Raw genomic sequence first — 16,242 nt, 5'->3', positions numbered from 1 at the left:
GGCAGCACGGTGGCTCGACCAGAATCATACAACATCTCTTAGCATTTTCAAACTAGTCTTCATTGGGAAGGCAGATAAAGCGTTTTTGTCAAAACAAATCACTTTCGCATGTGACAACACAGAATCCAACTAATTTCCACATGCTTAATTACGTCACTTAATGTTTTTTTTGAGCCGACTACGCAGTGGGCTTTGAACGGGGCACATGGCTCACGCCCGGGAGTTAGCCCGGTTTAAAAACAAACGCAATCAATTTCCACTCCATACAACACATGGCTATTTTTGGTCGCCCGGGCCAGATTAATCGAAACCCCTTGTTGTTGGCAAACGTTCTTCTTCGAGGTTTATTGGCAGACCCAACCTATAAAGTGTATTGCTGCTACCTACTGTACGAATGTTCATAGACTTAGATAGACATCGCATCATTGTATCTGTCCTATAAAGACGTCTGTTAGAGCACGAGCCACTGCTGACATCTCCATTTTGAACAGAGAATAATGGTGGGAGGAGCTATAGGAGGATGGGCTCATTTTATTGGCTGGAATAGATTTTTACATTTTTAAATTCATTTTATTTAACCTTTATTTAATTAGGCAAGTCAGTCAATAACAAATTCTTATTTACAATGACTGCCTACCCCGGCAAAACCCTCCCCTAAGCCGGGCGACGCTGGGCCAGTTGTGCGCCAACCTATGGGACTCCCGATCACGGCCGGTTGTGATACAGCCTGGGATAAAACCGGGGACTGTAGTGACACTTTGCAGTGCCTTAGACAGCTGCACCACTCGGGAGACCTTATAAGTAAACCAAGAAAACAATTAGACATCAATTACTTCTTGCTAGTTAGGAGACACTGTCTCCATTACAACACACTGCATGACAGGGTAGTGAATTGCTCATCATCGCTGCTCTCCCAAGATGGGTGGTAATTTTATATAGCATCTTTTATTTATTTTTTCCTCAATGGAATGGTATCAAACACATACAATAAATGGAAACCACATGCTTGACTCAGTTCCATATGTTCCATTCCAGCTATTGCAATGAGCCAATATAGCTCCTCCCAACAGACACCTCTGATTTTGAAGTAGTCCATCTTCTTCTTCTACTACTTCTTTGAGTTGGCAAACAAACTAGAAGGGTGCACAATGCCACCTAGACTGCATTGGCTGATCTCTCGGGGACCTGGATGGAATTATGTGATCCTTCCTTAACCCATATGAAGTGTCAGTTGACTACTTTAAAGTGGTGAAAGTCCTCAATGGGACTGCCCATGCTAAAACGGCCTTTGGGGACTAGAGTCTTCTATCTATCTCTATAGGTATGTTGCACATGGGCCTCTCACATGGTCAAAATTCAGTCTATTGTAGTGTTCAGGACCTCAACGTTCCACAAAGTTTCACATGCAGTACTTTTTAGTAAATGTTGCCATTTATGGCATTGATTATTATCTCACGGGTTCAAATATGATTTGCTTTGATTGCACAACATCCTTATTAGCTGGTAGACTGTCAAACACTCCCTAAAACACTTCAACGAGCAGGCCTTTCTATCGACCTGGCCCGGGTATCCTGGAAGGATATTGAAGTCATTCCGTCAGTAGAGGATGCCTGGTTATTCTTTAAACGTGCTTTCCTCACTATCTTAAATAAGCATGCCCGTTCAGAAATGTTGAACCAGGAACAGGAATAAGCAGTAATAACCAAGAATAAGCATGCCCCTAAAAAATCAGCTGTGCTAGACAATCTGGACCCTCTCTTTCTAAAATGATCCGCCGCAATTGTTGCAACCCCTATTACTAGCCTGTTCAAACTCTCTTTCGTATCATCTGAGATCCCCAAAGATTGGAAAGCAGCCGCGGTCATCCCCCCCATCAAAGGGGGAGACAGTCTAGACCCAAACTGTTACAGACCTATATCTATCCTACCCTGCCCTTTCTAAGGTCTTCGAAAGTCAAGTTAACAAACAGACTACCGACCATTTCGAATCCCACCGTACCTTCTCCGCTATGCAATCTGGTTTCCGAGCTGGTCATGGGTGCACCTCAGCCATGCTCAAGGTCCAAACAAAACAATATCATAACCGCCATCGATAAAAGACAATACTGTGCAGCCGTATTCATCGACCTGGCCAAGGCTTTCAACTCTGTCAATCACCACATTCTTATCGGCAGACTCAACAGCCTTGGTTTCTCAAATTACTTCCTCGCCTGGTTCACCAACTACTTATCAGACAGAGTTCAGTGTGTCAAATCGGAGGGCCTGTTGTCCGGACCTCTGGCAGTCTCTATGGGGGTGCCACAGGGTTCAATTCTCGGGACGATTCTTTTCTCTGTTTATATCAACGATGTCGCTCTTGCTGCTGGTGATTCTCTGATCCACATCTACACAGATGACACCATTCCGTATACTTCTGGCCCTTCTTTGGATACTGTGTTAACTAGCCTCCAGATGAGCTTCAATGCCATACAACTCTCCTTCCGTGGCCTCCAACTGCTCTTAAATGCAAGTAAAACTAAATGCATGCTCTTCAAGCGATCGCTGCCCGCACCTGCCCGCCCATACAGCATCACTACTCTGGACGGTTCTGACTTAGAATATGTGGACAATTACAAATACATAGGTGTCTGGTTAGACTGTAAACTCTCCTTCCAGACTCACATTAAGCATCTCCAATCCAAAATCAAATCTAGAATCGGCTTCCTATTTCGCAACAAAGCCTCCTTCACTCATGCTGCCAAATATACCCATGTAAATCTGACTATCCTACCGATCCTTGACTTCAGCGATGTCATTTATAAAATAGCCTCCAACACTCTACTCAGCAAATTTGATGCAGTCAATCACAGTGCCATCCGTTTTGTCACCAAAGCCCCATATACTACCTACCACTGCAACCTGTATGCTCTCTGCTGACAATGACTGGAACGAATTGCCAAAATCACTGAAACTGGAGACTCATATCTCCCTCACTAACTTTAAGCATCAGCTGTCAGAGCAGCTCACAGATCACTGCACCTGTACATAGCCCATCTGTAAATAGCCCATCCAACTACCTCATCACCGTATTGTTATTTATTGTATTTTTTTTGCTCCTTTGCACCCCAGTATCTCTACTTGCACATTCATCTTCTGCACATCTACCATTCCAGTGTTTAATTGATAAATTGTAATTAATTTGCCACTACGGCCTATTTATTGCCTTACCTCCCTAATCTTACTTCATTTGCACACACTGTATATAGATTTTTTTTCTATTGTGTTGTTGACTGTACGTTTGTTTATCCCGTGTGAGAACTCCGTGTTGTTGTTTGTGTCACACTGCTTTGCTTTATCTTGGCCAGGACGCAGTTGTAAACGAGAGCTTGTTCTCAACCGGCCTACCTGGTTAAATAAAGGCGAAAAAAAGACACATAGAAAATAGACAACCAGTGTCAAATAGGCCTATCAATTTGACTTAAACACTGTATTAAAGATGAATGAAAATATATAACAAAACATATTGAGTAAAGACAACAAACATTTTGATGACAAAAACTTGATTAGAATGGTCAATGTTGATCAACTGTTCTATAATACACGAGTGAAAATGTAGATAAACATGCATGCACCCAGCGATCTGAATGTATGAGGGTCAAAAGCACAGTCCTCATACAGCAATATGTGACTTTAAGGTCACAGGGCCAAGAGTCACTAGGGCCCAGAGTGTTTCCTGGTCAGGTCAGAAGGTCAATAAAAAAAACATCTGGACCTACTCAGGACACCCCGCAGACCGCTAAGGTGTCATGCTCAGCTCAATGAGACGGCCCGCGAACACTCCTAGGGTGCCAATGATACACACCGCCATGAACACACACAGCAGAATGTGATCCAGCACCATGGCCACAAACTTCCACTCTTCAGCAGCCTGGGAAAAGAGGAGAGCAGTAAGAAACACGTAAACGGAGATCTGTCATAAGGAAACAAACTGTAGGAAGGACAGCAATGAATTCCATAGTCTTACACTGTTGGACTCCTCATCAGACTTCATGGTCTCAGCGATGTATTTAACCCCCTCAATAGCACTGCGTACGTCGGGGTTCTTGGTCATGGGGGACTGGTAGGCGACTGCAGTAGGGGTGGGCTTGCCTGAGATGTCTGAGATGTCGAAGTCAGCACCATAGATGTTTTTATCCTGTCTCTCCTTTGCAGGACGCTTCATTGTTGAGAAGAACATGAGGTTGGGAATGGTGTCAATGAAAATCTAGGAAGCAAAAAATGTGAAAGGAATGAATGAATCAAATGTTATTAGTCGCCTGCTCCGTGAAATGCTTACTTACGAGCCCCTAACCAACAATGCAGTTTTAAAAACGACAGATAAGAATAATAAATAAAAGTAACAAGTAATTAAAGAGCAGCAGTAAAATAACAATAGCGAGACTATATACAGGGGGGTACCGGTACAGACTCAATGTGCAGGGGCACTGGTTAGTTATTAAAGTGACTATGCATAGATGATAACAGACAGTAGCAGCTTTTACAACTGTGTGTAATAACAGACAATAATAAATAGACTGGTAAAATGCATACAATGAGATAAAAGGCTAATTGATGAGCATATTAATTCAGATACTTTCTAGCTCCTGAATCACAAAAGTAGGCTTAAAAAGCAGTAATACAGTCAACAAGTGCAATCATCTATTTTCTGTCACTAGATGGCAGTACTGGGCAACACTTATTAACAGGGCAAGAATAATGTTGAGACCTCTACTATCACTCACAGGAGGTTGGTGGCACCTTGGGCAGAATGTGCTCGTGGTAATGACTGAAGTGGAATCAGTGGAATGGTATCAAATACACTAAACACGTGGTTTCCAGGTGTTTGATGCCATTCCATGTGTGCCGTTCCGGCCATTATTATGAGCTGTTCACCACTGATACCACACGATCTGTCATGTTGTTTCATGAACAATTTGTTAAAACATATACAAAATACATACATTTCTAAACTGTCACACACTCATAACATTCACAAACCAGAGTGCACAAGTCATCCTATACCATGTCATTTACAGTCCAAATCTTTATTTATTTAACCTTTATTTAACTAGGCAGGACAGTTAAAGAACAAATTCTTATGTACAATGACGGCCTACCCCGGCCAAACCCGGACAGCGCTGGGACAATTGTGCGCCGCCCCATGGGACTCCCAATCACAGCTGGATGTGATACAGCCTGGATTCAAACCAGGGACTGTAGTGACGCCGCATGCTCTGAGATGCAGTGCCTTAGACCGCTGCACCACTTGGGAGCCCTGTACGTAAAGCACTATGCTATAAAAAGCTCTTAACTAAATTATTTTTAGATAAAAATAACTAAAATCACTGGTAGAAATGTGCCAGCTTTGCTCACCTTGCGAACCCAGGGGGACATGGTGTGAGTGCTGGGGGAGCGGTGGTGTGTGTTGATGACGATGACAGTGATGATAATGGAGGCAATGACAAAGACCATGGTGAAGAGCATGTACTTCCCGATCAGCGGCACAGCACTGGAGGTGGAGGGGATGAGCTCAACGATGACCAGCAGAAACACAGTCAGAGACAGCAGGACAGAGATACTCAGAGTCATCTTCTCACCTGAGGACACACGTGGTCACAACAACCAGATCAACAAAAGCAGACGCATACTGCAGAATTCATCTATGGAGAAAGGCGCAATTGAAGTTTGCAATCATGCAAATGATCTGCCATTATCACGTGTCATACATTTCATAATCTGTCAGTCATACGGCACACAGACGGATTGGAGCAGTTCAGTGGAAAAACGAGGCTCATGACAGAGACTGAACATGTGCTCGTAGGGAGGCCACTGAGATTCATAACAATGGATTCAACGCTAAACACTGTGAGAGCAGTTAATAACTGGGCTTAAACAAAGAATACAGTTACACCAATGCCCCAGCTCAACTCAGCTGTGACACCCTTAACAACTGAATTAAACCAATTCAATTAATATCTCGTCAAAGTGAGCTGGTTTGATGGTAATTTGGTCTCAAGTCTTGCCTTCACCTAATCCCCACTCTGGTTGGTCCCCAACTATTAATTAATTACAAGAGGGTTTGAAGTGATCATTGTGATAATTGATCAGAGAGAAAGAGACTAATAGCTAGAGAGAGAAAAAGAGAGAGAGAGAGAGAGACACACAGTGCCATAATTCACAGTGATGAAGCAACACTGACTCACAGAGACATGGGAGGGTCATAATTAGAGGGTAGCAGTGACATTGTTCCTCTGGATAGTCAGTGCCATCACACCCTTTAGGGCACCAACTCATTTTGACCACAGTAGCCTCTGATCCAATTGAGCTCCTCCGACCTCCCTTTCAGCCCTTCGCTAAATGGATGGCTGAAAGATCATGCTGCCTAGTCACCTTACCCCGATACATATCTACCTCTCTCACTCCAGTACCCCTGCACATTGTAAATACGGTATTGGAACTGACCCTGTACATAGCTTAGTACTTTCTCTTGGTATTCTTATTATGTGTTTTTGTTCTACGTCATGTTATTTTTAGTGCTACATTGATACTGATTACTGCATTGTTGGGTTTAGAGCTGTCAAGAAAGGCATTTCACGGTACTTTTGACATTAAAACTTGAAACTTGGGCAGGAATTCTGCTTATAAAAAGAACTCAAAGCTGAGTCTCTGTGAATTGGTGCTTGAACAATATTGCCCTACCACAGCAAAAAGCATGATAGCGCAAAGGAATCTGTGATTTATTTTGTCCTGTTTAGCCTTCCATACACATAGGCCTATACACAAACAACCTCACATACGCAAACATACACACAGGCACACAGGCAATGGAATTTCAAGTGTGTGTTATTTTCAGTTGAGCACATTCACACCCAGACCTCATTCACACAGATTCTAGAATGTGAACCATGTGTTGTTTGTCAACTTTGTGTTGCTGTTCAGTCAAATCCGTGAATCTAAAAGGCTTCCATTTGGCATCACAGCTCCTCCATAGCATCATACTGTAGCAGCAGCCACATCAGAGCAAGGCAGCCAGTGATGCATTATACATTAAAGGAAAGGTCTGTTCGCAGACATGGCAGCACACAGGGTCTCTGGGTAATGAGGTAGGCCTCCACACTGGCAACAGGACCAAACGCTAGCTGAGACACAGCACTGGTACAGCTAATGTAGCTACTAGTAACTTCCGAGGCCCAGAGACAGATACAGGTGTAGGATCTTAATCTGACCAGTATTGTCGTAGAAAAATAATCCTGCAGCAACAGGATTTTAATGTTTAGTTCATAACGCTGCTTGATTGGTGGTTAGGCTATTATCCGGACAAAAGAAGGCTACATGATAAGTGCAGTACTGTTAATATAACAGCGTGTTAGTCCAGGTTTTCAGTGAATTTATGTAAACCACGAGGCTCATCTGAATTTCCTGCGGCGCAGGAGAATTCTCAGTAACAAAAGAATGGCCAAATTAAGATCCTACATCTGTAGAAGGACAAGCGTGTTGTTGTAGGTACCAGCCAATGCAGGTACAGTTCTACACAACCACTACATGAGCTGTCAACGTTGCAGCTATGATGCGGAAATTGGGAGACAAAATATATTTCCGCTAATCTTCAGCCAATAGAAGGGATTTAGAACTGAAATGATTGACGGGACGCTCCACCAACCAGAGTCAGTGGGCAGATAGAAGACGAGGCCAGTGAGGAATGAGAAGAGCATGCAGGGGATGATGACGTTGACGATGAAGTAGAGGGGCAGCCGCAGCATCAGGAAGTGGTAGGTGATGTCCAAGTAGGGCGTGTCTGGGCAGCAAGCATAGTACACCCAGTGTTTCCAGCTGCGGTAGTCCTTCATCACCCACTCTCCACTCTCCATGAAGTTACTCAGGTCAGGGCGGTCGCTGTCCTGGTGGAGACGGGTAAATAAGAAGATGTCGCGAAGAGGCAACAGACCAGGAAGGGATCAACCTAATTGGTATTTCCCAGGACTGGTGGTATTATGTCATGCTTTTAGAATCATGTGTTAAATCAGTAATGGACTGTATGTGTATGGGTAACACAGTTACACAGGGGATCAATCGGGGAAAAATGTCAAAATGTTGATGATTGTTACGGGATTGACGACAACCAAGTTGCCATCGTAGGTCCAGGTGCCCAGCTTCATGCTGCAGTTCTGCAGGTCGAAGGGGAAGTGCAGCACGATGATCTCACAGTAGCTCTTGAAGATGGCAGGGGGGTTCCACGTGATCATGCCAGTGTGCTCCAGCAGCACTTTGGTCTCGTGAACGATGGCAAAGTCACCGTCAGCACTGTGGGCACACACAAACACGGGCATCAACGCAGGAAATAATGTTAACGCAGAGAGGCATCACTGCCTGGGGCTTGGCATGGCCCTGCCATCGCAGGCCAACCAACCAGAGCTGAGACTGGTACAGGTTGCTGTGGCATAGGAGCTGGTTGTCAGGGAGAAACAGCCGTGTGTCAGACGCAGCATATGGTGTGGGTGGAACCTGTGATATAGAAGCCAGATTTAGCCTGCTGCAACCTGAGCTCTCACTCACTCTGCACAGAGGGAAAAGAGAGGGAGAAGTAATGTGGTTTGAAAACATAGTCACACACAGTCGGTCTGTCTGGTGGCCTTCTATCAAGGAAAGTATCAGTGAGAGAATGGTAAAAAGAAAGACATTTGATGCAAATATGGCCTGATTCTTACTTGTTATAGAGAACGAGGTCAGGACGCCAAATGTCAGTGGAGGGCACTCTTATCTTTTTGATTCCGCCATAATCCTCAGGATTCCATTGCAAGTTCACGTCCTTCCATTGCTGGAAAATGACGGTACAAAGTACAAAGAGCATGAATAGAAAATATCAGATAGATTATTTGACTTGAAGTCTGATTCGGAGAGGGATCATTTCAATAGGGATTTTTCCAGAGAATGTTTCATTACAGTTTAGTGAAAATGAACATTATTCAACGGCTTATAAGGATTTTACACTATCTTCAGAATTATGGTGAAATGTATGATAATTACCCATACTTAGATTTTCCTTGTTATTACTCTTACAAAATAGCCAGAAAGAAAATATTTTGATATCATATTTACTGTATATTGCAATGTAGATACAGGAAACAGCAGTAACAAACCTGTTTCAGTCGAACATTGCTGTTGACAATCTGGTTGACCTCATCCTGTAGAGAAAGGGAATTGATTTTAGTTTCTACTGTTACAAAACCAATAATTAGCCTACGGATGTTGTTGCACTCGCTAAGTCTAGGGGTCTTAGGCCTAGTTAACTAGTGTGTAACCTGATTTAAGATGTGCATCTAAGGGAGAAATCAGCGTATGCAATGTATGTACACAGGAGACCTCTCCTTCTTGACATCTTGGTCAGCCAATCCCAGCAGATTACCATTTGTTCAGATGGTGACAAAATAAAGTGACTCCTGGTAGAGTGTGCCTACCTGTGTGTTAGCACTAAACTACTTACTGCATAACACCTCCCCCATCAAGAAATGTAAAGAAAAATCCAGTCAACAGTATATATTTTCCTCAATTGTCCTAAACTTCTATACTTTCCCACCCTCTTTTCCATAAAACTTATTTAACTGAAGAGACCAAACTATATACACTATAAACACCAGAGCTGCAAAACTATGAAACTTGGCTCCAGAAAACCTCACCTCTGAGATAACGCCATTCTAGAAAACCAGACCAACCAAAACCATCAAATTCACTGGTCTGCACTCAGCTAATTTCTTCCTTCCAAAAGTCTGACTTGACCAAACCAAGGGACAACCTGTAACCTCTATAGTTCTAAACGGAGAGACCAATTCCATTCCCTAGGCCCATGATCACAAGCACCAAGCTCCATCTGATATGAGACTTAGAGCACCCACCACCAGGGACAAGTGAACGTTGACCACAACTCCAGCAAACTCACTAGGAACACCATTCACGTTCCCCAATGTCTCTTTGCTCCCGTGCTGGAGGGGAACTGAAGGGGAACCGTTAGCCTCCCCACTTTCCTCCAACTTAACCCGGAGTCACTAGGCCTACATGCTGTAGGAACTTTCAACCGCTCTTTAACAGGAAGTGACAAAAACGGTGGATCTAGCTTTTCCACCAAACTCACTTCTTCAAGCTCCTGATTCTCATTACAAGACACAGCTGTATCACCCTGCAAAACTCAGACCAGATCCTCACTAAATGAACGGGAAGAATCTCCTCTCTCCCACAGCGTAGTTAAAAAAAGTGTCAGTAACATCGACCCCTGACAAACAACCTCATGGTCAACCGGCAGAGGGACCATAACCTGTTATGCAGAGTGGAACAGGGGAACCCAAGAGCAGACTCAGATGAGGAGACTGGGATGAAGTAACCAAGGTATTTATTGAAACACAGGGGGAAGATAGAGTGCAGGTCAGGGGAAGCTCGGGTGGGTTGTGGAGGATGAGGTGAGACGGGTTGAGACAGGGTAAGCAGGTCCGAAGGGGAATTCAAGGGAGTAGTAGTGTGGGGAATCCAGGACAGAGTAGCAGGATGAGGAGACGTGGGACTGGAGACAGGGACCAGAGTCAGAGCGGGCAGAACTGTAGCGGAGAGGAAAGCAGCATCAGGCAAGGAAAACAGGCACAACAGGATCTGACTAGTAACAAATGGCTCAAAACGTAGACTGACTGAGCAGAGATCACGATCTGGCAGCGTGTAAGTGGCAGGGCTGAGTATTTATAGAGGTCTTGATTATGGAACAGGTTGCAGCTGGTGTGGATCTGCTCTGACTCCAGCACACCTGTCTCTACCCACACACACACACACAGAGAGAGACGGAGATGGAGAGGGAGAGGGAGAGGGAGACGGAGACGGAGAGCGAGAGCGAGACGGTTGTAGATGCGGATAGAGAGAGAGATGAGTTCATCAAGTCCATCAGGTTCATCCTTGGACACCAACTCGTCCTTGAGGGTCTCAGTGATCGCGTTCCGGAATGCTCCCTGAAGGGCCTCCTCATTCCAGCCACTCTCAGCGACGAGAGTGTGAAACTGACATGACATCTCAGCAACACTATGGGGGCCTTGACGGAGGGACAGGAGTCGTTTAGCAGCATCCTTAACGCAGACTTTTTTCATCTCCTCCGTGAATCTGGAGCAGGAGAATCAGATGGGGGACTGTATCTCCCACATTGCCGTGGCCCAGGAAAGCGCTGCTCCACTGTGGCAGCCAATCAGAAAGGAAATCTTGGCCCGTTCGCGAGCATAAGAGTAGGGCTGTTGCTCAAATAATAGTGAACATTGTACCAAAGGGCTCTGCAAGCCTTGAGGTTGCCATATTAACGCTCAGGTCGGAACAAGGGTCAGCCCTGTAGGTCAGACAGGCTCTGTGAAACTCATTGACGCGCGCCAGAATGGTCTTCAGGGCTTGGTCATGTTGCTCGAGCAGGGCGCCTTGGCCGATGAGGGTTTGGTGGAAAGTGGCAGAGTCTGCTGGGTTTATCTCTTTGGCCAGCTCATACTGTTAAGCAGAGTGGAACCCAAGAGCAGACTCAGACTCAGACTCGGACAAAGTAATCAAGGTATTTATTGACACACTTGGGGAAGATGGAGTGCAGGTCAGGGGAAGTTCGGGTGGGTTGCTGGAAACCAGGGGCGGAGGCTGAGGCTGGAATGAGAGGGGTTGAGCCAGGGTAAACGGGTCCGGAGGGGAATCAAAGGGAGTCGTAGAGTGGGGAATCCAGGACAGAGTAGCAGAATGATGAGACGTGGGACTGGAGACAGGGACCAGAGTGGGCAGAACTGTAGCGGAGAGGAAGACAGCATCAGGCAAGGAAAAGAGGATAACAGGATCTGACTAGTAACAAACGGCTCGAAACGTAGACTGACTGAGCAGAGATTACAATCTTGCTGCATAGAAGTGGCAGGGCGGATTATTTTTAGAGGTCTTGATTATGGAGCTGGTTGCAGCTGGTGGGGATCGGCTCTGACTCCAGCACACCTGTCTCCACCCATACAGTCAGTCTCTCTCACACACACACACACACACACACACACACACACACACACACACACACACACACACACAGAGAGAGAGGGAGAGAGAACCCGGGGAGTGGCGGCAGGTCAAGGAGACACAGGATGAGCAGTAGAGGACGTTGCAGGAGCAGATGTGACACAACCTCCTCTACTGTGGGAAAGAATGCGTCAGCTAAAGGAAACAAAGAGTCGCTGACAACCTCTGAAACTAACAGATCACTTGGGGAACCATATCATTAGTCAGCCCACAAGGAGAACCTAGTTGTTCATTGTCCATCAACTCAACATAGAACATCGTCCTAAATTGACACCTGAATTAACTTCATCCTCAAATTGCAGAGGGCACACTATATCACATATCTCTACCCAGAAGGTCTCATCTAGAGACACAATAATCAACTTCCTCACTAGGGAGAACCATTTCCTGGGAGCCACAGTCTATTTTGGCAAATCATGTTTCCTCTACGTCCCCACACACATCATCATCATCCTCCCTCTCTGGTTTGCCATCAGCACCCTTCTGAACCCGATTAGCTTCACAAACTGGGGATACCTCAAAACCCTCCTTGAAAGACTTCGCCCCCTGAGACAACTTTTGACTGACTGGCAAGACAAACTTCCTCCCCTGTATGCAGCCCTCCAGTCAACTGCCATTTCTTTTTCCAGCCTCACTATTTCCAACACATATTCCTCCTCCTGACTGCTATCCACTAGAGCTTGTGGCAAGAACTCACTCCACTGTTCCCATAACAGAACTGCAACATCTAACTTGTTCAACATCTCAGCTATTTCAAAATGTTTGCCACCTGATGTGACTGATCCCTTGTTAGCTTGAGAAAGCTTCAACTAAAACTCCAACCTCAGCACAAAACCATGCTGGCTCAAATGCTCCCATAGTCGAAATAAGTGAGCCAAACAGAACCGACTCTTCGACTGACAGAAGTTACAGTTAGCTACATAGTGTTGGCAGTGATGTGAATTGCATGATAGATATTGGTTGATGTGGGATGGTGTGACGTTTTTCTTACCACACTGATGAGTTGAATGAGCTGCAGGCCAACTGTAACCACCACTGGGTCCTTGAAGTGAGCGACAGGACGCACCACCTTGTTGTAGCCAGTGAACAGGGTTTTCACCAGGCGGGTTTCATCCTCAGAGCTCCAGGCAGAGCCTACAAGAAACACAGGGACAGCTTGATGCGTGGCTCACATGGCAGAGATGGAGAGAATGTGGGTTTACAGCACCAGCAGACTGATAAGTAGTGGTTAATGTACCTGCAAATACAGTAGTATTAAATGTACTAAGTGGCCTTCCTTCCTTCCTGACTAACTAACTACTTATTTCATACACTGTTGTATACCAGTGGTATACTATCATCATGGGATGCTGGAGGTGATAGAGATGAGAGCTCAGTCAATACAGACAGTGTTTCAGACTCGACATCTGCTATTTCCGTTACATATTTGACCCATGCCAGAGCGGTATCTCATTTCATTTTCCGCTTGACCTTGAAACGAAGCCTAGTGTGTGCAAAAACATAGTATGAAGCAAAGCACGAATGACGTTTTGAGACATTGAAAACAGTACAATGGTCTGGAAATATTATATGCTATATGAAACAACTGGCTCATTAAGTCAAGCACAAATAGATGGAGGTTAAAAAAACGAAGTGCACACACCCCTGTCAATCAAGAGAGCCTAATGCTGGATGCTTTCAAAAAAATGACAACATTTCCAACAGGCACTAGCTTAGCTAGAGTATACCTCATGTAACATTTGAAATCTTATAGTTAACTAATGGATAAAGCATTACCAAGAATCAATGTGAAATGATCAAATGATGTTGATATCTCATGACTAATGGGCTCGATTTGTAAAATATGCAAATTCTTTGTTTAGGATAGACTATCACCTAAAATATCCTGGAAAAGGTAAGTAGAAGAACAGAAATGGCAAACTAATTTTATCAGTCAGCCAACATGTTTAGAATATGGCTTACCTGCTAGAATGATAAGGAGATGAGAAACAAAAAGTAGACGATTCATTCTTGTGTTCGGTTCCCATAAACTCTGGGGTATCCAATGTCCTGAGTCTTCGAATAGAGGGTAAGCGGCTAGTTAGGTAACAACATTATTTCTGTCTACTTTAAAATCAGGTCAAAATAATTGCAACACTGACTTGCTGCTTCAAGTACTGTAATGGGGAACAGTATTGTTGTTCCCTGACACCATATGTTACGAGCCACCACCAATAGCCGTCATTTGAGAGGGTCACATTCTTTGTCATCCCTCACATGTTACAAGCGCTACATGCCTGGCTAATCTAGCACTAAAATATCTCACAGTGCAATATACTTCCCATATTGAAAGATGCAATAGCCTCTGTCTGCTTTCCAAAACGAATGCATTTGTTGTGATATATGTACAATTAGGCTACTCATGAACAGAGCATTGGAAATGTTATACTGTTCCCATTGGTTAACTTCTGTTACATTAAGATGTCATTTCCATAATCATTATTTGGGAATTCTGTATGAGTAGTTGATTACATGTCGAATACATTCATCAAACGGCCACCAATGTTGTCCTCTTGGATGATCTTGCCCCTAATGGAGATGGTATCCCTCTTAGGATAATGTTGGACTGTAACATACCCATAACATCTACCCCATCTAGCCACCGCAATGAGTTTCCAGATGGCCAGGCATGAAACCCAAACACCCCATCCCTGTACACCTGCCCCTCCCCACCAAGGCATTGATGGGACCAGGCAACTCGATTTCCCTACAGCCTCAACTCAACCCGTTCAATCAGCCAGTCACTCAACCAGCCGCCTCATTCATCTTATTTAGGGGGAAATTGCCATTTTGGCAATGTCTGAATTAAGAGAGATCTGTCTCTTAACCCCCTCCACTTCTCTCCCCATACCAATCACAGACCACCTGAATCCTACAGTGCCTAAGTGCCTCCTGCCTGGACCCAACCCATGTGACCCTGGAGAAACCCATTGAATCTGCTCATTCAAGCTCAATCAAGGTCAGGCAGAGGGAACGTGTCTTCCTGCCGTTGCGGTTGAGACACGGTTCTTTCTTTCAGCAAGAGTCAGCCGTTCTCATAGCCCTGCGGGGAATCTCTCCCAATCACACCTCCTAGTTTACTCTCTATTCGACATGTGATTAAAATGCTCTCTAAACCCGAATCTGAATAATAGCAATGTGGAGTCTGTGGAACATCTGCTGGGGATGGCAGAGCATTGAACATCTGCTGGGGATGGCAGAGCATTGAACATCTGCTGGGGATGGCAGAGCATTGAACATCTGCTGGGGATGGCAGAGCATTGAACATCTGCTGGGGATGGCAGAGCATTGAACATCTGCTGGGGATGGTAGAGCATTGAACATCTGCTGGGGATGGTAGAGCATTGAACATCTGCTGGGGATGGTAGAGCATTGAACATCTGCTGGGGATGGTAGAGCATTGAACATCTGCTGGGGATGGTAGAGCATTGAACATCTCCCGCTGCATGTTTCTACACCCTGACAGATTATGTAGATTATACTTTCCATGGCTGAGATGATTATGTGTTACTGGCATAGTTGTACATAATATTTCACCCCCCCAAAAAATAGCAGCTTAGTGTTACTTGTATTGTTTATGTTCTGAAGATAAAAACATTATATTTATGATCACTGCATTCTATTACTTAACATGAAAGTCAATTAAAGCTCTTCTAAGAGCTCTTTGATGTGAAGGTATTTTACAGTAGATCATTTGTCTCATATACACAATCTGTTTTCTGGGTATGATGGGTGGGGGAAGGGATGGGATGGCTGTTTAGTATGGGATATTGGTGTTTGGCGATGCAATAGAATTCAATCTAGGCCTATGCAGCTTAAACGTTGTCCCTTCAATTCCTACAATATGATGTATAGCGGAACTATAGCACATTCCCACATTCAGAAATCAACATGCTACCACTTTAGCCGTCAACAGTCTGAAAAGAAGCAGTGATATCCACAGGACAGGCGCTGCATCTACGTACAACACGTTCACTCACATGTCGGAGTTGAACGTTTCAGTGTGTCTTTTGCGATTGGAGACGTAGGTCAGCCTCCGCAGGAGGAAATGCCACACAGCTTTGTCCAGTCAACAAAGAAAGGTCAGTTATCTCACGAAAAAAAAACATGTAGATCAATTCATGTGAGTATG

General features: G+C 44.6%; 1 protein-coding gene across 1 annotated transcript; it reads right to left on the bottom strand.

Annotated features, from left to right (window-relative positions):
* Window positions 1-3,423: 3,423 nt before the first annotated feature.
* Window positions 3,424-14,283, bottom strand: LOC110501440 (acetylcholine receptor subunit alpha). Its single transcript, XM_021579006.2, has 9 exons — window positions 14,034-14,283; window positions 13,063-13,205; window positions 9,155-9,199; window positions 8,723-8,832; window positions 8,123-8,318; window positions 7,678-7,915; window positions 5,391-5,614; window positions 4,003-4,242; window positions 3,424-3,906 (listed from the first exon to the last, which is right to left on the bottom strand). The coding sequence occupies exons 1-9, from the start codon at window positions 14,077-14,079 to the stop codon at window positions 3,775-3,777; spliced, it is 1,374 nt and encodes a 457-aa protein (XP_021434681.1). The 5' UTR covers window positions 14,080-14,283; the 3' UTR covers window positions 3,424-3,774.
* Between the last annotated feature and the right edge of the window lie 1,959 nt (window positions 14,284-16,242).

The sequence above is a fragment of the Oncorhynchus mykiss genome, chromosome 22 (genome assembly GCF_013265735.2).
Source record: "Oncorhynchus mykiss isolate Arlee chromosome 22, USDA_OmykA_1.1, whole genome shotgun sequence".
Classification (NCBI taxonomy): Eukaryota; Metazoa; Chordata; class Actinopteri; order Salmoniformes; family Salmonidae; genus Oncorhynchus; species Oncorhynchus mykiss.
The sequence above is the reverse complement of the archived record's forward strand: the minus strand, read 5'-3'. Positions and strand labels throughout refer to the sequence as shown.

Excerpts from the sequence above, each read along its gene's own strand:
- LOC110501440 (XM_021579006.2), bottom strand. The coding sequence starts at position 14,079 with ATGAATCGTCTACTTTTTGTTTCTCATCTCCTTATCATTCTAGCAG. Across the intron at positions 5,615-7,677 it reads CTATCTGCCCACTGACTCTG|GTGAGAAGATGACTCTGAGT; the intron begins GTTGGTGGAGCG and ends GTGTGTCCTCAG. Across the intron at positions 3,907-4,002 it reads CTGATGAGGAGTCCAACAGT|GCTGCTGAAGAGTGGAAGTT; the intron begins GTAAGACTATGG and ends CTCTTTTCCCAG.